At 45.6% G+C, this 20,540-nt stretch overlaps 1 protein-coding gene across 1 annotated transcript in view; it reads left to right on the top strand.

Moving 5' to 3' along the window:
* Positions 1-13,002: 13,002 nt before the first annotated feature.
* Bnip3 (BCL2 interacting protein 3) overlaps positions 13,003-20,540 on the top strand; it is an 18,697-nt gene continuing 11,159 nt past the window's right edge. Inside the window, exon 1 of the mRNA XM_031388673.1 lies at positions 13,003-13,153. Within this exon, the coding sequence (XP_031244533.1) occupies positions 13,123-13,153 (31 nt within the window). The 5' untranslated portion in view covers positions 13,003-13,122. The remainder of the gene's footprint in view (positions 13,154-20,540) is intronic.

The following is a 20,540-nucleotide window of genomic DNA, read 5'->3' as shown; positions in this document are numbered from 1 at the left end:
CCAGCAACCACATGGTGGCTCACAACCATCTGTAATGAGATCTGATGCCCTCTTCTGTTGTGCCTGAAGATAACAATAATGTACTCATATATATAAAATAAATAAATAAATCTTTAATAAATAAAAAAGATTTATTTATTATTATGAGTAAGTATACTGTAGCTGTGGGTAGATGCATGAGCTCTCTAAGCAGGGCTCTGAATGCTTAAGTGCTTTGCCCACCTGGGTATGTCTAATGATCAGAGAAAAATCTATGCCTACACCTAAAGGTCAGCATTACTCTTGGCTTTTTCTTTTCCCCTTGAGACAGAGTCTCAACTGGTCTGGAACTTGCTATGCAGACCAGGTTGGCCTTGAACTCACAGACATCACACTGCCTCTGCTCCTCTGGAGTGCTGGGATTAGACATGAACCACCATACCTGGCTACCCTCTGTATTTTTAAGCATAAGTAACCAAAATTTACTGCTCTTTTTTTTTTTGGTCAGTGATCCAATCTATCCCCAGTGTTTGACCTGGGCACACCTACTCACACTACTGTTATACCTCCAGAATGGCACATCCTACTTCTGTAAAGTGTCACCTTCAGAGACTTGATGGTTTTTCTGATGTGTGGACCCTTGGTGGCTTGGGTAGTTCCATGGTTATTTTTAAAGGGAATAAAGAGGAGGTAACCTCTTGATTTGCATAATTGTGTGTTGTTTCTGGGGACAAGAGAGCAGTGAACCATTTACTTTCCAGGGTCACGCAGGTGCTTACAGAAAGACGAGCTGTCGGTGGTTCATTACTAGTGATTGCACATGAAGTGTTTCATCCTTGGTTGGAAGGACTCCCCCTATCCCCCACAGACACACACTAGGAGATGAGAACAGGCAAGCAAATACCTGTGAGTCCTCAGGTCCCTGGGCAGCACATTGTCCAGCTGGCCTCTGTATAGCTCTGTTCCAGTGAGCATCTTCCCCATAGAGGCTGCCCATGCACCTCTCTGGAGTTTTCAACTATGGCTTTAGTGGGTCTCCTCAGATGAAAAGGCCTGGGTTTGTTTGGATTGCTTGGGTGTTTCTCACATCAGATCTTCTCTGGGGCATTGTGTCCTGCCACTCCTGATTCCAGAGACTAAGAAGCTATTAAGATGGCTTCAGTTGCAGAGAAGACCTGGAGCCAGCGGGTTTGACCGCAGGAGTGGAGCACTGCCTGTGGCCTCCAGAGTCATCACAACCTTAGAGCCTAGACTCTAGAAGACTTCTGAATCTACAAGAGCTGGGAGTTTGTCATTTGAACATGTTCACCAGAAGTGGGTGCTGTGCAGCCAAGCTTGGAAGCTGCTGTTCTGTGTGCCTGATCCATGTGTTAGGGGTTCCCTAAGAAGGTCTTCAAGGCTCAGGATTCAGGTGGCTCCCACAGAAGTAGTCAGGAGGGTTCTCACTGATATATTCTGGGGAGCTGCACCTAGGCTGAGAAACCGTCTGGGGAGACGCGTAAGGAGAGCAGAGGTAAAACCTCAGAGTTAGCTGGGCGGTGGTGGTGTACGCCTTTAATCCCAGCACTTGGGAGGCAGAAGCAAGTGGATTTCTGAGTTCGAGGCCAGCCTGGTCTACAGAGTGAGTTCCAGGACAGCCAGAGCTACACAGAGAAACCCTGTCTCGAAAAACCAAAAAAACAAAAAACAAAAAACAAAAACCAAAAACCAAAAACAAAAAACAAAAAAACAAAAACGTCAGAGTTGGGGACACAGCTGCCGCTTGTTCTGACCCGCCCGCCCCTCCCAGTGTCCCTTCTACCACCTACTACGCTCATGCAGGAGCCAACAACAGAGCAGCATGGTAATGTCTTCCTTCCATGCCATCTCCACCCATGAGCAGGGGGCCTGGGCTGTGTTGTGGTTTCCAACTGAGATCTGGCAAACTTTTGCAGTGCAGGCTCCCTAACCCTAAATCTAGCTGGAATAGCCGCACTGGCAGCTGCTTCCTCTCAGCTGGACAGTTAGCCCTAATGCCCAAGGTGAGAGGATGTGGAATGGTATGAGCTGGGGAAACCACGTGGTGTGCTCTTCATCAGCCACAGCTGCTGTTGTTAAAAGCAAAGTAAAAACAATGTGGGGTATGGTGGTGCATGCCTTTAAACTCATCACTGGGGAGGCAGAGGCAGGCAGATCTCTGATTTCAAGGCCAGCGTGGTCCAAAGAGTGCGTTCCAGGACAGCCAGGGCTACACAAAGACAGCCTGTTTCAAAATAACAACTAACCCCCTACTGTAATACATAAACCTCAGAAACCAGTATATGTGTTTTTAAGATTCTTAGCCTGAGATGTGAAGACATCTGTCCTGTGAAGACTACATCTTCTTAAGATAGCACTTGGCCAGAAATGCAGTTAACAAGGGAACAGTGCCCAGGACTCAGGAGAAAATGCTTGCTGCTGCGTCTGGGGCAAAGGGCCAGCCTGTGGCCTGGCCAGGGAGAGTCCTGTCAGGAGACTGGAGTAAGACTGGGCAAGACTGGACAAGACTGGACAGATGTGGGAGAGCTCAGAGGAGGGTGGGGTGAGGAAGACTAGAGGCTGCATCCTTAGAACCCACACACCCGTGTTCATGGAGGCCGTGGTGGTAACAGTCAAAGCTGGGAAGCTCTGAGGTATCCTTCAGTAGGTGAAGGAAGAAGTACATGCTCTGTTCCATCCAGACAATGGATGGGTATTCAATTAAGGAGCTACGGAGCCAGGGAAAGACACAGAACAATTTTACTGGAGAGCACTAGAGTTCAATTTCCAGTACCCATATGTCAGCTCACAACTTTCTGTCACTTCAGTTCCAGGGGATTTGATGTCTGCTTCTGGCTTCCTCTTCCACACCCACTTCATGCATCTGAGATACAGATAGATGCACATGCAGGCATAACACCTACCCGTACGCATGAAAAAAATCCTGAAAATAAAAGAAAGAATAGAAGAGTCTAGGCTGAGCATGGTGGCACATACCTTTAATTCCAGCACCAAGGAAGTGGAGACAGGCCTATCTTTGTGAGTTCAAGGCCAACTTGATCTACATAATGAGATGCAAGCCATGCTTGGCTATATAGTGAGACCCTTTCTAACATAAGCAAACAAACAAACAAACAAACAAAAACCAAATATTGAGAGAAGCCAAACTGAAAATGTTATGCTGTAGGCTCCTATCCGTGATATTCTGGAAAAGATAAGTTTGTGGAGACAGAAAAAAAAAGTGTGATGTTGCCAGGGGATGGGATGTTGAGACATAGGACAGGGACTTAAATTGGAAATCCATTCTGCATGTGTCAGGTCCAGAGGATAGGCACCAAAAACAATATGGGCTGTGGGAGGGCCATGGGTCCAATGGTGACCCCATAGGTTTTTAGTTTAACAAAGATAACAGTCTGGTGAGGATCCTTATAGAGAGACTCTGTGTGTGTGTGTGTGTGTGTGTGTGTGTGTGTGTGTGTAGGGGAGTGGTCAGAGGCATTTGGGAAATCTTTCTACTTGATGCTTAGTTTTTTTGTGAAACTGAAAGATTTTTGTAAAACAAGCATATGACTGGGCTAGGAATGTGGTAGAATGTTAGTAAACCAAGCATCAACAAAGCCCTGGTTTGATCCCCTAGCACCACATAAACTGGGAGTGGTCACACCTCTAATCCCATTACTCAGGAGGTAGAGGTAAGAGCCTCAGAAGTTCAAAGTCATCCTCCACTACGTTGTGAATTCATGGCCAGCTTGAGATAAGAGAGCTCCCGCCTCATTCAAAACAAAAACAAACAAAAGGGCAATTATTACTGAGCCAGGCATGGTGAGTGAGACATGACCATGATCCTGGCACTCTGGAAGATGAAGTAAGAAGACTGATTGCAAGTTCAAGATGGACTAGGTTATATATTAATACTGTCACAGAAAAACAAAAAATGAAACAAGAAACCAAGCAAGCAAACAAACACGTGTAAAAGAGAATGACAGAAATGTCCCTCAAGAGATCAAGGTCAATTGAAATGTTCCAGGCATAGATGGGAAAAAAAGAGACACTTTTGCTGGGGCTGGAGACTGTCTAGTGCCATCTTCCGGCTCGCAGCCACCTAGTATCTACCTTCCCACCCATAAGAGCCCTTTCTTTCTTAAGATAGTCTCCTCCCATTTCCCCACACCAAGACCACTAAGTGGTGATATGGGTATGGGCGTGTGCCCTGAGAGGCTACATGACAGAGTGCTGTTGGGCACGTTTCGTCCAGAGACAGTAGTTGGCATGTTGGTCTCAGGCCACCTGACCTGTTACTCCACTTCTGCAATCTCTATGAAGCAGGCCTGGAGCTATTGCCTCACTGACCAAGGACAAATAAACAGCAGAGGCCACAGCCCAGCACACCCTGACAGGTCCTTGGGGATACTGTCCAGCCTCAGCTCGGCTGTGCCTGACTCTCAGAGCCGGAGCTGTTTCCTGTTTTGAACATTCTCTGGCCGGTACAGTCCAGGCTTTTATCAAAGAACACCCTTTCCTTCCCCAGGGATCTCACTTTGCAGCCAACTGGGACGCTGCACAAGTTCACTTGGGACCTAAAGCGTGTGCATGTTGTTTACAATTTTGAATATTTCATCATGCCAGTTTCTAAAAATAACTTTGTGTGGCATAAGCGTCACTGTGAATTCCTGGAAAAGTGGGTGTTTTCCTGGAGGAGGGAAGGAGGCAGAACAGAGTGGTCAGTACAGCCTGATGCAGCAGGCTCCTGCCAGAAAGGCGAAAGTCGCTCAGAGGCCTCCTTGGAGCTGAACTGCCCTTCCTATCTCCAGGTCAGAGGGGGCTGCATTCATTTCAGTTTCCCACCTCTGATTTTTTGTTATGGAGAAGCACATCCTCTTTATAACTCCTTTCCCCCAGTGCCCTAGGTCCTCTCCCAGCTGGGTGAAAGTCATATCTGTCACTTCTGCCACCTTTGGCTCACACACCCTATCTTCTTTTTGCTTTGGGCCCTCACTATGGTAATTATGATGCCATGGCCAGTGTTGCCATCCAAACCCTCAGTATTGTTCTGGCTCTGTGCTCGGGAAAACTGCACTGTGTATCAGAGAGGGCTACTGTGGTGGTTAGTTTTATTTTTTGTTTATTTTTAAATTACTTTTTTGTGTGTATGCATCTACGTAAGAGTCTGCCATGTGGGTGCAGGTACCTTAGAAAGCCAGAAGGGTTGCAGGTGGCTTATGATCTATCTGATGTGGTTCTGGGAACCAAACTGGGGTCCTCAGGAAGAGAAGCAAATTTTCTGAACGGTTGAGCCATTTCTCCAGGGCTTCCTCCCTTACATTTTTTTTTTTTATGTGTGTATGGGTGTTTTGCCTGTATGTATGTATGCACATCACATATGTGTATTGCTTATGCGTTGCAAGAAATAATAAAAATGGTACCATCCCTCTAGGTACCATCCCTCGCTATACACAGCTACTCTCTGCTCTGGGCGGTCTCGCCACCTCTCAGCTAGCCCCAGGCGGCCATCTTCCCAGTTCTGATTCGCCTGCCTCAGAGCCACTTATACCTTCTCTGCCATCTACCCCCTGGGCTAGTTGTCACAAATCCTCTTAACCCAGTAAATCAAAACTCTAGAAGCTTATAATTAATCAGTCAGATTTATATATATCAATAAATTCTCAATTCATAAGATGCCCACACAATTATTCCAGAGCCAATTGATAATGATACAAGCTGACAATCTAGATTAGACAAGTTATCCCAATTATGCTATTATATTCATAATTTATATATGAATATTATATATTAAGATATTATATATAATATTTTATTATATTCATAGTTACCTGTGTCTATTTAAAGCCACACAGAATCTGGATTGTCTTTCTCTTCCTCCATCTTCCTTCCTTCTCTGTCCTCTCTCTTCCATCTCTAAAAATCCTCACCCACCTTCCTTTTCCCCTGCCCAATCACAGGCTTCTTGTTGTATTACTACTTCAATTCATTGGGGGAAAATTCTGCTACACTTACAAAGGCCAGAAGAGGGCATTGGATCTTTTGGAACTGGAGTTACAGGTGGCTGTGAGTTGCCCCTGGATACTGAACCCAGATCCTAGAAGATAGTCTAGTGTTCTTAACTCCTGAGTCACCTCTCCAGCTACAATGGTTAATCTTTTTTTTTTTTTTTTCCGTTTTTTTGAGACAGGGTTTCTCTGTATAGCTCTGGCTGTTCTGGAACTCACTCTGTAGACCAGGCTGGCCTCGAACTCAGAAATCCGCCTGCCTCCGCCTCCCAAGTGCCGGGACTAAAGGCGTGCGCCACCACTGTCCGGCCACAATGGTTAATCTTAATTGTCAACTTGACACAACCTATAATCATCTGAGACCAGAGTCTCAATGAGGAATTTGCTTGGTGGGGTTTGGCTTGTGGGAATGTCTGTGAGGGATTGTCGTAAGTGCCTTTGTTGTTATAGGAAGCCCCAGCCGGAAGATGTAAAGCACCATTCTTGGTTTGGAGCCCTAGATTATATATGAATAGAGAAATCGAGCTGAGTGTTAGCTGCACACTCATTGCTCTCTCCTTAAGATATGGTGTGACTAGATGCCAGAGGCTTATGTTTTGACTCTCTGGCAATGAGAGACCATAACCTGGAATTATGAGCTAAAATAAACCATTTCTTCCAAAGCTGCTTTTTTGTTTGTTTGTTTTTCAAGAGAGAGAGAGAGATTCTCTCTGTAACCCTGGATTCACTCTGTAGACTAGGCTGGCTTTGAACTCAGAGATCTGCCCCCCTACTGCTGGGATTAAAGGCACGCAGCCCTACCACCCAGCTAGTCTATAGATCTTAACTGGCATTGTTATTTTTTTGATTCTAAAGTCAAGCAACACTTCATGATAACATAGAACACATATGCCAATGAACTGGGCAGAGGAGCTGACTTTAAAAAGGGGCTGAAGGAAGCAGAGGAAACAAAACTGAACATGTCAGCTACTTCCCTGTGGGGAGCCGCAGCTGCCATCCCATATATTTTGAACACCTGGTCTCCGGCCAGAGCAGAGAGCATTGATAATCAAGCCCTTAGTTGGAAAAGCTGAGTGCCTCTAGTTTGTGATGCAAGCTGGCATGATTTTCCCGCAGCCTATTATGCTTTGCCACTTAGCCAATGCTGATTGGGATCAGGGAAAGTATTTAACCCGCGAGGGCTGGGGGCTAAGGAAGGAGAAGCTAGCTAAGAAAGAAGAAAAGATGAACGAATGATTCTGTAGTACAAGGTTCCTGAATAAACTGCTTGGAGAGGGTTCGTGGTCGCCTCCTTATTTCAGCTGGTCGGTAAGGCGGCGACAAATGGTGGCCTGTATGGGGAAAATCATGCCACCCCATACTTCCCCTGTAATGTAGAGAAGAAAAAGGTCCCCAGGGGCCAGCAAGATGGTCCAGCAGGCAAAAAATTCCTGACCTGAGTTTGAGCCTCTAAAACCCACATAGGAGGAGGAGAGGGTGGACTCTACAAAGTTGTCTTCTGACTTCCACATTCCATCCCCAGTACTGGCAATCTTCCCCACCTCCCAGCAACACATACACACAACCACACACTACTACTACCACTACTACCACTACTAAAACAATACAAAACATGATAGGTCTCCTGTTTTTAGCTTACCAAGTTTGGTTTTGCCTACACCTATGTTTTTGCATCATGTGCTTGCCTGGTACCCAGGGAGGCAAGAAGAGGGTGCTGGATTCATGAAACTGGAGTTCCTGTGATGATGAGTCTAGGTCAGGGGTTCTTAACTTGAAGGTCATGACCTCTTTGGGGGTTTGAAAGACTCTTTCACAGGGGTTCAGCTCTGGGGCGACCTTGCTCACAGCCTTGGCAGCACCAGTGAATGCAGGGATGATATTCTGAGCAGCCCCATGGCCATTATGCCACAGCTTTCTAGAGGGACCATCCACAGTCTTCTGAGTGGCAGTGATGGCATGGACCCTGGTCATGAGCCAAAGTTGTCATAGATGACCTTGACCAGAGAGGTTAAGCAGTTGGTGGTGCAGGATGCATTGCTGACAATCTTCATCCATCACAAACATAGGGGCATCGGCAGAAGGGATGGAGATGATGACCCTTTTGGCCCCACCCTTCAAGTGGGCCCAGCCTTCTCCACGGTGGTGAAGACACTAGTAGACGCCACAACATACTCGCCACAACATACTCAGCACCAGCATCACCCTATTTGATGTTATCGGGATCTTGCTCCTAGAAGATGGTGATGGGCTTCCCGTTAATGACAAGCTTCCCATTCTGAGCCTTGACTGAACCGTTGAATTTGCCATGGGTGGAGTCAGACTGGAACATGTAAACCATGTAGTTGAGGTCAATGAAGGGGTCGTTGATGATAACAATCTCCACTTTGCCAAGTGCAGAGCCCTGGTAACCAGGCACCCAATATGGCCAAATCCCGTTCACTCGGACCTTCACTGTCTTGTCTACGGAAGGAGGTTGGCACTGCACAAGAAGATGTGGCTGTCTCTGGAACCGAGAGGACCAGAGAGAGCCTCTTCCCAGCCCTTTAACTGCTATTTTTACATGTGTATTCCTAGGCTAATGCCTTGTGAACTGAGGTCCTAAGGAAGCAGAACCTATGTTAAAGGTCCTGGCAGTGCCTGGTCTTGGCTGAGACAGTGTTGAATTGGAGATGGAAAGCTGTAGGTCAGAGCCAAAATGACCTCAAGCTATCTTTAGTTCCTTCTCACAGGTATTTACTATCCATCTCAAACTCTGCTCTAACATCCTCCTAATTAAAGATAAAACTCTTGGAATGTATTCTTCTTGACTAGCTTCTTTGCCCTCAGGCTCAGATTTTGGCAGACTTCTAAACCAACCCCCTCACACCCTACTCTCCACTCATGTACTTTGTTTGTTTGGTTTTTGTTTTTGTTCTTTTGGTTTTTTTTTTAATTTTTTAATTTTAATTTTAATTTTTGGTTTTTAGAGACAGGGTTTCTCTGTATAGCCCTGGCTGGCCTCGAACTCAGAAATCTGCCTGCCTCTGCCTCCCAAGTGCTGGGATCAAAGGTGTGCACCACCACTGCCCCACTCATGTATTTTGTAAACACATTTATTTATTTCTGTCTTTCTTTTTGGTGACAGTCAGAGTTCTGGTAACCTCGCTTTATCTGGGCAGAGCAGAGCTGGTGTTGTAATCCTAGTGTTGTGAAGGTCACCCATAAGTTGGGAGTCCAGCATTGGCTTCATATAGAGACTTTGCTTCAAAACCATAATTAATTAATAAATGAATGCTTTCTTCGTGGTTGGTTCTTGTTTTTGGGCTGTTACTGCTGTGTTCTTTTTCTTTTCTTTCAGTGTTAGAGATTGAACCCAGATTCTGACACATGCAAGAGAAGACATCTACATTGAGCTACATTCCTAGCCTTTTTTTTAAGTCTCATGTAACTCAGACTTGACCTTCAACAGTGGCTTGTCCTGCCTCTGCCTTTCACATCATGCTTCAATTACATGCGTGGGCCATGAAATTTAGTTTTTTTTTTTTGTTTTTTGTTTTTTTTTTTTATTCAGGGCTTCCTGCTTGCTAGCCAAGCATCTATACTCTGAGCTCCCTAATCCCCTTTTTACTTTTTTGACACAAAGCTTCACCAACTTCTGTATTCTGTTCTATATTTGAACATACTGCGTGGCTCAGGTAGTCAAGATGGCTCATCAGGTAAAAAAGCATCAGTCAGTAGTGACTCACATTGTGAGAGAATGAGCTCCTTTAAATCACCCTCTGATCTCAATCAATGAACATGACATGAATATTCCCCACACATGTGTAAACAGATAAATACATTTTAATGAACTGATGATGATCCTGTCCTGATCTCCAGAGTGTTAAGATTATATAGGTAGAGTTGCCACATCCAGTTAATTATTTTTTTTCTATTTTTTTCCTTTTTCTTTTTTAGATTTTATTTATTTTATGTGTATGAGTACTTAGGCACACCATAAGAGGGCACTGGATCCCATTACAGATGGTTGTGAGCCACCATGTGGTTGCTGGGAATTGAACTCAGGACCTCTGGAATAACAACAGTCAATGCTCTTAACCCCTGAGCCATCTCTCCAGCCCCAGTTAATTAATTTTTAAGAATAAATTACTAGTCGGGCAGTGGTGGCACACACCTTTAATCTCAGCACTTGGGAAGCAGAGGCAGGCAGATTTCTGAGTTCAAGGCCAGCCTGGTCTACAGAGTGAGTTCCAGGACAGCTAGGACTATATAGAAAAACCTTGTCTTGGAAAAAAAAAAAAAAAGAGAATTACTAGCAGGATGGTGATGCATACCTTTAGTTCCAGCACTCAGGAGGCAGAGGCAGGGAGATCTCTCAGTTCGAGGCCAGTTTGCTCTGAGAGAGGGGGGGGGGAGAGAAGCAGAGGGAAAGAGTTCGTTCTAGGACAGCCAGGGCTACACAGAGGAACTCTGTTTCAAAATCCACACCAAAACAAAAGAATAAATTACTAGCCCAATAAATTACTAGCCAAAATGTAAACGATGCTTTTAATCCAGAACTAGCCAGAGGCAGGCATATCTCTGAGTTCAAGTCTACATAGTGAGTTCTAGGACAGCCAGGGCTTTACAGTGAGATCCTATCTCAATCAATCAATCACAACATTTTCTAAATTTATTTTAAAGTTCTTTCCTTCCACCATGGGGACTGAATTTAGGTTGTCAGACTTAGTGACAGCACCTTTACCTGCTGAGCCGTCTCTGATAAGGCCCCCGTTTCACTTATGTAATTTATTGAAACAGGGTTTCACATAGTCCAGGCTGGCCTCAAACTCACTATGGGAGTCTCAGCCCAGAACTGATCCTTCTGGCTCTACATCCCAAGTGTGCCTGGCTAGAAGTTAATAGATGTAGCGGGCTTCTGAGCCACACCACGGGCATTATCTGCTTAGTCATGAATGGAGTGTGTCTGAGATACTGCAGCTAGCTGTTGAGGGTCAGATTCAGGGAGACTCTCAGTGGGGTTGAGGGTAAGTTGGGAGAGTCACTCAGGAACCTTTCATTTTTCCCAGACTGCTTTCCACAGACCAAGCTGGCCTCAAACTCAGAAATCCACCTGCCTCCCACCTGACTCTCCCTCCAGAGGGCTGGGATTAAAGGCATGCTCCACTACAAACAACACCTTTTGACTATTTTTTTTATTGAATGGTCTAAAAAGGTGGACAACCTTTTTCCCTTAAAAAACAAGTGTCTACAGCACTCAGGAGGCAGACACAGGCTGATCTCTGTGAGCTTAATGCCAGCCTGGCCTACATGGTGAGTTCCATGACACCTAGAGCTACATAGAGACACCCTGTCCCAATAAATAAAAAGCCTCATACATACATACATACATACAAATAAAATAAAAAAGGATAAATAAAAATCTCTATCTATAACATTCCTAAATCCTTCAAATCCACATTTTCCTTTTTTCTTTTCTTTGTAGTCTGGTGTAGAGAATTTCCAGACCATTCTCTTTCCTTTGTCATTCAGACACACTATCTATGCAAGCTGGGGATCAAACCCTGGGATATGCTAAACACAGTCTATCACCAAGCAGGACCACAGGTGTTTCTTTCTTTCTTTCCTTTCTTTCTTTTTTTTTTTTTCCGAGACAGGGTTCCTCTGTATAGCCCTGGCTGTCCTGGAACTCACTCTGTAGACCAGGCTGGCTTCGAACTTGAAACCTACCTCTGCCTCCCAAGTGCTGGGATTAAAGGCGTGCGCCACCACTGCCCAGCTGTTTCTTTCTTGCTTGGCGTGGTAGTATGCCTGTAATCCCAGCAGCTAGGTGGTTGAGACAAAGGTTTGGTGCTGTAGCTCAGTAGCAGAGAATCTGTTTGTTATTCTGAAGACCCTAGGCTAGACGCACTGTGAGAAAGCAAGCTTTCGCCGGGCCTAATCTCAACATTCCAAACAAAACAAAACCGAAATCAAGGCTGTACGGCAATAATTCCAGCTCTTGGGAGGCGGAGGCAGTAGGATCGGAACTTCAAGGCTAGCTTTTGCTACACAGTCATTTCAAGGCCAGCCTCGGTTATGACATTGTCTGGGAACAAAACAAAACAAAACATCAAATGAAGTTGCTTCTAGTGACCTGACCCACTGCAGCTAAGGTTCACACGCCCCTTCTCTATCCCATAACTCTATAAAGAGGGAATTCCAACCTCCAAGTAGAGGAGCTACTGGGTAGGTTACAGGGAGGATGCAGAATCCTCAACACTGGCCCTCTAAAGGGTCTCTCCAATTCCGTTCCGGTCCAAAAATGCCCTGTCCTTCCTCTCGCAAGCAGCCTACCACAGCACTCCCCAACTCGCCAGGGTGCTGCAGTGGAATGCTGGCATTTTTTTTTGTTTTGCTTTGTTTAAACAGCCTCATATTGCGCAGCCCAGCCTGGCCACGAACTAGGGCTGGGACTATAGTTGTACATAAGCACTCCCCGACTGCATTTTTCTTAAAGATGCAACCCCAAAAAACCTATCTGTAAGCGTGCGTAAAGACAGCGAAATCCTGCGTGCTCAGGTCTCTGGCGCTCGCAGGTTCCGGAGGAGATTGGGTTACAGGATGGGTCAACCGCGAGCAGGAGGGGCAAGCTCCACACCCAACGCCAGACGCCCAAAAACCTGGCCGCACGTCCGCACGCCACGCCTACCTCAGAGCCCGCCCACGTCTGCCCACCTCAGCCTGGCTTCAAGACCACGCCCCTCGGCCTCTGCATTGCGCGCACCACGGAGTCCCAAGGCTCCGACATTGAGTCCCGCCCCAGCCTCTTCCCTACCCGCCTAGGTGGCAGCTACTCCAGCCTCAGGCACAGCCCCCGGTCCGCTTCTGCACTAGACCTTAAAAACAGCCGCTCTCCCGCCCACTCCTGCCTTAGGCCCCGCCCCTGCCCCGCGCACGCGCCGCACGTGCCACACGAGCCCCACGTTTCTCCCCCCCCACCTGCAGGCCCCGCCCCCCAACCAATGGGCTCCACCGCCGCGTGCGTCCCGCCCCGCCCCGCCCCTTGTCCCTCAGTCCCGTGTCGCCTGGCCTCAGAGCTGAGCGGCGCAGTGCTACCTCTCAGTAACCACCTTCCAGGCCTGTCGCAGTTGGGCTCGGGCTCCTTTGCCGAGCCACCATGTCGCAGAGCGGGGAGGAGAACCTGCAGGGTGAGGCTGTGGGCCGAGACGGGTCGCGGAGGAGGTAGGGTCGCGGGCTGGGGTGCGGTGAGTGGAGGCCGCGATGCAGTTCGGTGCAGCCGGGGCTGGGGGGTGAGCCTCGGTGCATCTTACAGACAGTACCTTCACAGGCAGGCTGGGTCTTTCGTGCTCTGTTGTCTACACTGTCATAGTTCTGTATTTTCAGTCTCTGTAGGTCAGGGAAGCCTCGAACTCTGCAGTCCTCCTTCCTCAGCTTCCCGAGCAGTTCAGATTTCAGGCCTTTGGCTTCCCCCTCGGCTTGTTCAGAGTTGCTTAAGTGAGCTAGAGGTTGCAGGTTGAATTTTCAGGGCTTTGATATGAAGTCATTAGTATTTAAGACTGTAGCGCCTCTCACTTTTCCCACTTGGTACTGGGGACAGAACCAGATCTGAACGTGCTGGGTAAGTGCTCATTTCTTGAGCAACACTACCAGTTTTTATTTTATGCTTTAAGACATACTGGCTTTAAACTTGGGATCCTCCTGGTTTCAGCCTCTAGAGCAGCTGAAATTTAGAATTAACAGGCTTTGCCGCCGCGCACCCCCCCCCCCCCCCCCCCCCCCCCCCCCCCCCCCCCGCACCCCGCCTCCCTTCCCCAGTCTTTACCCCTGGCTTGCTTTGTCACCACTTCCTGATGGAAGAGGAGGGTACGGGGTTTCAGACCTCTGTCAAGTCTTAAGAGTTTAAAGATGGGCTAGCCGTGCAGAGGTGGTACAAGCCTTTAATCCCAGCAATCAGGAGGCAGAGGCAGGTGGATTTCTGTAAATTCGAGGCCAACCTGATCTACAAAGTGAATTACAGGACAGCCAAGTCTACAAAGAAAAACAGAGAGGGGATAGGGCTGGTGGTGCAGGGCAGTGTGGAAGAGAGCTACAACAGCACAAAAGGTGGGTAAAGTGTTTATAATTCAGTTCAGTGGGCTCACTGCTAGCAGTGAAGTGATTGTAGGTTAAAATGGAAGCGAGGCTGGGTGTGGTGACACACCTAAAATCCCATCATGGGGTGGGTGAAGCTGAGTCTTAACAAATTCCAGGTTAGCTTGGACTACACAGCAATACCACGCTAGTTAGGGGCTCTGTAGCCAGACTCTGTCTCATAAATAACAAAAAAGGCTCTCCTGGTACCATCCTTTACATACTGTTAGCACTGCGCAGACATCTGCTAGTTTTGCAAGGCCACCCTGGGTGCTATGTGCCTGTGTACATTTCTTAGAGCTACCTGGTGGGTTTGAGTTGAGTCTTAATTAATCCTCAGGACCGGAGTTCCGGTTGACCTTTGTATTCTCTGAAGCAAGAGTTCACTAAGTAAAACGAGCATGTAAATAAACATGAGCTGCTTTCTAAACCTTTAAAGTGAATGCTTTAGTGTGTTAACTTTTTGTTTTTCCTGAGGCAGGGTCTCACTCTCAGTGAACTCCCGGAGATCTGCCTTCCTAGTGCTGGGATTAAAGGTGTGGACCACAGTACCCACTTTAGTGTAAAGATTTGTTTTCAGATTTTTGAGATGTGTTTTTTTTTTTTTTTGTATAGCTCTGGCTGTCCTAGAACTTGTTGTGTAGACTAAGCTGTCTAGAGATTTATGAGATTTACTCTGTCCTGGTGTGCTGGAATCGTGCAATACAGAGCAGTGTTGTGTTAAGAGTTTTTATTACCCAAAACAAGGTTTTAGTAGGCAGAATTTAATCAGCCTAACACATTACAGAATCTGTATTTCCTTTTCTTTTCTTTCTTTTTTGTTTTTGAGGCAGGGTTTCTCTTTATATAGCCCTGGTTGTCCTAGAATTCACTCTGTAGACCAGGCTGGCTTCAAACTCAGAAATCCACCTGCCTCTGCCTCCCTCCCAAATGCTGGGATTAAAGGTGTGCACCACCACTGCCTGGCTCAGAATCTGTATTTTCAAACTACAGCCACATTAAAAAAAAAAATCTTGTAATTCAGGTTTTACTCCCTAATGTCAAATATCAAACAGTTAGAGTTTTTTCTTGATTGACTGAGTTTTTTGTTTTTTCTCTTAAGAGATCAAGTGATGTTTTCTGTAAAGTCACTTACTTTTGTAGCTAGTTAAAATTTTATTTCTGACACTGTACGTTATTAAGATTTCATCTATGGAAGTTTCTGAGTATTTCAGAGAGGTCTCGGTTAACACACACTCAGTTGACATGCATGCCAGAGTGCTGAGTCATTGGTAAAAAACGAGGTTGTCATTTGACGTTTCAAGGGTTAAGATTTGTGTTTTTCTGCTTTGCTTATTCTATAAAAAGATGGTTACAGTGTGGAAACTCAGGCTAAGGATTTGGGCCATTGTTTGGGGTGTACGTGCAGCTCGGCACTGGCTCACTGTCTAGCTCAGGGTAGGAGGGGTCACTTGAGTCACATGGGGTATCTCAGCTGCCCTATGAAATGTGAATCCCAGCTTGGAGTCTGAGCTGAGGCAGCTCCTCTGTGTGCCGCTTCTTGTTTACTTCTGAGGCTGAGAGCTGTGGAAGCCTTGTTGGTAGGTTGGACAGCAAATATTCCCCATAGCAACCTCTGGGACCAGTTTTCCTGAAGGTGTTACCCACAAAACTGATTGGTTCTGTTCCCTTTTTTACCTCTGATCCATCTTATTGAAAAGTTTAGGAGGGGCTCGTGAGATGGCTCAGTGGTTAAGAGCACCGACTGCTCTTCCAGAGATCATGAGTTCAAATCCCAGCAACCACATGGTGGCTCACAACCATCCGGAATGAGATCTGACGCCCTCTCCTGGTGTGTCTGAGGACAGCTACAGTGTACTTACATATAATAATAAATAAATCTTTAAAAAAAAAAAAGTGTTTAGGAGCAGGGTCAGCTTTCTTTGTATGACTTCTGGCATGCTGGAGGAGAGGTAAGTGTTGTGGAATTTCTGTGCCTTAGTTGCTGCCCATACCCGAAAGGTACTGTATAGATTCAGTAAACTCTTCACTCAGCTAGGTTCCCTGTCTGCAACTGGTTCTGATGAGTGTTTCTGTTGGTTATGGGCAAACTGTCAAGGACAGACCTGTATGAGGAGAAAACATTGATACACTGAAGGGGTTTTTCCTTGGCTCTAGCTGAACCTCTGCAAAGATTCCCAGTGAGATCCAGAGGTTTAGTGGAAATAAGGATGACTGCTTCATTTAAGGACATGGTACAGATTGCTCAGTACCAGAGGGATACCTGGAACCACCTGACTCAGGATGTATTAGACAGGCACATCCTGGCAATAGGCAGAGAGACAAGTTCACTGTCCTAGAATCCAGTAGGTACGAAGATGATGCAAGCCTGTAATCCCAGTGTTTGGGAGACGGAGGCAGGAAGATCAGGAGTTTAACACCAGGCTGGCTACATGAGACACTGTCAATAAAATGCACATGTGTGTGTGACTGAAAAGGAAGCCAGTAGTCTGGGTTATGTACTAGGCAGATTCTGTTCAGAACCATTTGCCAACTAAGTCTCTTGTTCTCCTAAGTTAACCCCAAGGGGCCTTTTAGGAGTTGAGACCACAAAGGCCGTTTCTGGAGAAGTCATGTTTGGTTTGGGGCTGTGCTTCCCCCAGACTTCGTGCCCCCTGCTTGGCTTTCTTGGAATGCTCTAGCAAGTGCATCATTCTTCTGTGGCGTTATGTTCCTGTTTGGAGGTATGTGGAGGCCTGTTCCTTTCTGAGGACTTCTAGCTCTCGTGGATGCTGTCTCTGCTTGAGCTTATTACCGTATTTGCTTGAACCTCTAACTCTGTTTTCAAGTTGGGCTCAGCTTCTGGAAGACTAGAAAAAACAAAGGTGATTCTCCTTCCACAGACATGATTGACACGTGGACTTGAGAACAGGGCCCCCGTGTTTCCTCTGCTTGGGGTTCTTTTGGGTGTAGTTATTGTTAGGCATTGACTGTCTACAAGTTTGCCTTGAGATATAGAGGGTAATACAGAGAAGGGACTCACTCCCAAGGTTGTCATTATATAAACAGTTTGGGAAGCAAGCTGGTAGAGCAATTCTCTAATCTCTGTACTCCAGAGTCTGAGGTAAAGATAACCTCTTTTTTTTTTTTTTTTTTTAAATTAAAACAAATTTTTTTTTTTGAGGTGGTCTTATATATCCTAGGCTGGACTTTAACCTAGTAAGTAGCCAAGGATGACTTTAAACTTTTATTCTTTTCTCAACATCAAGAGCACTAGAACTATAGTCATGTGCCAGCGCACCATTTAGTATGCTCATAAATAAGCATACTATTCAAATACCCTAATCAACTGAACTATACTCTCAGCCCCAAAAGGATCCAAATTTGGATGTCTGTCCTAGTTTCATTTCTGACCAAAAACAGTTTATGAGAGGAAGGGTTAATTTGGCTTACGCTTCATTATAGAGAGGAAGTTGAGGGACCAATTCAGTGAAGTTAGGTACATCACACCCATAATCAAGAACAGAAAGAACTGAGTACACCCATGTTGCCTGCTCATTAGTTTTCTGTTTAGCATTATTTGACTTTTAAACTACTTAGGACCCCTTGACTAGGGAATGGTACTGCCTACAAGGGGCTGGATCTTCCTATATCAATTAACAATCAAGATAGTGCTGCTATGGATAAACCCATAGGCCAACCTCATCTAAATAATTCCTCAGTAAAATTCACTTCCTATAGGCTTGGCAAAATAGCAGGCAAAGGTTCTTGTTGCCAGACCTGTTGATCTGAGTTTGGTCCCTAGAAACCTACATTGATAGAAGGAGAGAACCAATATTTACAAGTTAAAATCAAATACTTCAAAAAGCCCTCTTTTCTCAGTTGTTTCTAAGTTGTATTAAGTTGACAAAATCAACTAGCACAGTGGCCAACCTGGCTTATGGAGTGAGATTCTGTCTCCAAAACCAAATGAAGGGTTAACAAGGTGGCTCAGCAGTTTAGAACACTTGTTCACAACTGTCTGTAACTTCAGTTCTAGGGTATCTGATACACTCTTCTAACGTGGGCGCTACTTACATAACATGCAGGGAAAACACTTATATTCATAAAATAAGAACACATTCTGCTTCTTAGGGAACCTGAGTTCAGTTCCTAGCCGTTCTACACTTAGGGAGATATAAATAGTACTTGCTTTGTATCTTGTTGGTGTAACTCAGAAATGGGAGAGTGGGCTGCGAAACAGAAATGAGGGCTTTGGGGGCCAGTAGCACTGCTTGCTACCTTGAGGCCTAAGTGTGTTAAATTACATGAAATAAGTTGTCTACTGACTGAGGAAATTTTTGTTAAGTTTTTTTGTTTTCCTTTTAAAAAGGGTTATACTCATGTAACTCAGGCTGGCCTTAAACTGGGCTTCAACTTCTAACTGTTCTATTAGGATTGTAGGTTCACACTCCCACCTTCGTTACTTGTTTAAGAGATGGAAGCCTCTGATAAATAACTGCAGGATGTATGTAAATGGATAGAGTCCTCTCTGTTTCCAGGACTTAACAACAGTTCCTATCCAGACACAGGTTAATGATAAAACTTGCTCCCTAGTAAATCATTCCTGGAGCTTTTGGACTCAAGGTTTTTGCACCAGATCATTTCGAATGGGATTGCCCCCCCGCCCCCCCTCCCCCCCCACCAAGGTGCTTGGGCCTTTTGCAGTTTCTCTGTGTAGCTTTTGCTGTCCTGGAACTTACTCTGTAGATTAAACTGGCCTTAGAATCAGAGATCTGTGTAGCCCTGCCTCCTGAGTGTGCCCTACCACTGCTAGGATTTTTGGAAGCACTGCTATGACAAGAATTTGTCTCTTCAACAATGCTGCCAGTGTGGTGAGCCCAGGTGAAGGGTCTGGTGAGGGGAACTGGCTTCCTTACAGATAGCATAGAGTTTGGGTTTGTTAGCTTCCACAAGTTAGAGAATAACTTCTTTATAAATCACCCAGCCCGTGGCTTACTGTTACAGCAGTAAAGATCAGGACAGATAGTAGGCTCCTTTCATTTTTGGTTGCCCCTTGTGCAGTAAGTACACACACATCTGCCTTTTGGCTTAGTTCCTTATACAAGCTCCCAAACTTGTGAGATTTCCTGAGTGTCTATTTTTATTGATTGATTGATTGGTTGATTGAGATAAGTCTTACTTTATACACTACATTGTCTGAAATCCTGGTATGCCCAAGTGCTAGGACTAATGGGGTGTGTATGTGTAGATGAGACAAATCTCTTAGCTAGAAGTTTTATCCTATTACTCAGGTCCATTTTATAAGGATGAGATAGCTTATTTGGGACCCAGAATAGCCTCAGGCTAGAGTTTGGTAACTAATAAATTGTCAGAGAGTAGAAACTTAGGGCACCAGGGAGGGGAGGGAGTTGGAGGTTGGGCTATTAAAAATATAAGAAAATGTCACCATAGCCCAGCTTTGACCAGAAAGTTCATGGAGTTTTGGAGGTGACAACAGGAAGGTAGTGTTCTCTGCCTTGGATGTATGCCTCCATGTGGCTATTTCTGAACTGTATTAGAAACTAAGCTACATGTTTTCTTGAGTTCTGAACTCTTGCGAAGTATTACATCAGAGGGGGCTGCAGAGACTTGAGCTTTTCTTTCTTGTTTTTGTGTTTAAATTTGTAATGGAGCAGAAATGTGGATAGCCTGTGTACTCTGCTTGCGGCTGGTGTGTGATATGCAGCATCCTTGTGGGTTTCATTTAGCCTTGAATTTATGGGATTTGGTACTAATATTAAGGGATATTGTGGGAATATTGAGTTCTTGGACTCCCTGGTTGATTTTGGAAAATTGGTAGTTAGTGTAGGAAAAACTCTACATTTGGCATCAGGACTGGGTACTGGGAAGGAGACAGCATGACCTCAAACTGTTTATGTAAGACACCAGAAAAGATATGAGTAACATTAAGCTTCATCACATAAGTTGGAACAGGCTCAGGTCTGAATAAAAGATTGGCCTAGACAAAGGGAACTGCCCATAGCTGAGCTCTGTACTACTTAGTAGGCTAGGTTTAGGAGCTCACACTCTTGCCCAGATTGTCTTGAACTCACAGCAACATTTCTGCCTTAGTGACTCTGAACTGCTGGGATTCTAGGTGTGAGCCACTATTCCTGGCTTCTGGGTGTTATCAGACAGTGAAGGGAGGAGGTGCAGCAAAGCACATTAGGCTGGAACTGGAGTGGGTGCAGGATTTGCAGATCACAGAGGGCACTGGGGCCTATGTGCAACAGCAGAGGGGCTCTGGACTCTGCCCTTCTGAGTTGTGGTGTGCTTCATGTGGGCTGGGCCTACTTCTTTGTCAATCTGAGAGGCTAATGAGGAAAATCATATTTATTTCAAAGTTTGTGTTGTATATATTACTGAGAGGCTGTTGGTGGCATAAACTATAAATCCACAATTAATTTCTGGGCTTTTTTTTTT

This window comes from Mastomys coucha, unplaced genomic scaffold (genome assembly GCF_008632895.1).
Source record: "Mastomys coucha isolate ucsf_1 unplaced genomic scaffold, UCSF_Mcou_1 pScaffold21, whole genome shotgun sequence".
Classification (NCBI taxonomy): Eukaryota; Metazoa; Chordata; class Mammalia; order Rodentia; family Muridae; genus Mastomys; species Mastomys coucha.
This window is presented reverse-complemented; position numbering and strand designations above follow the sequence as displayed.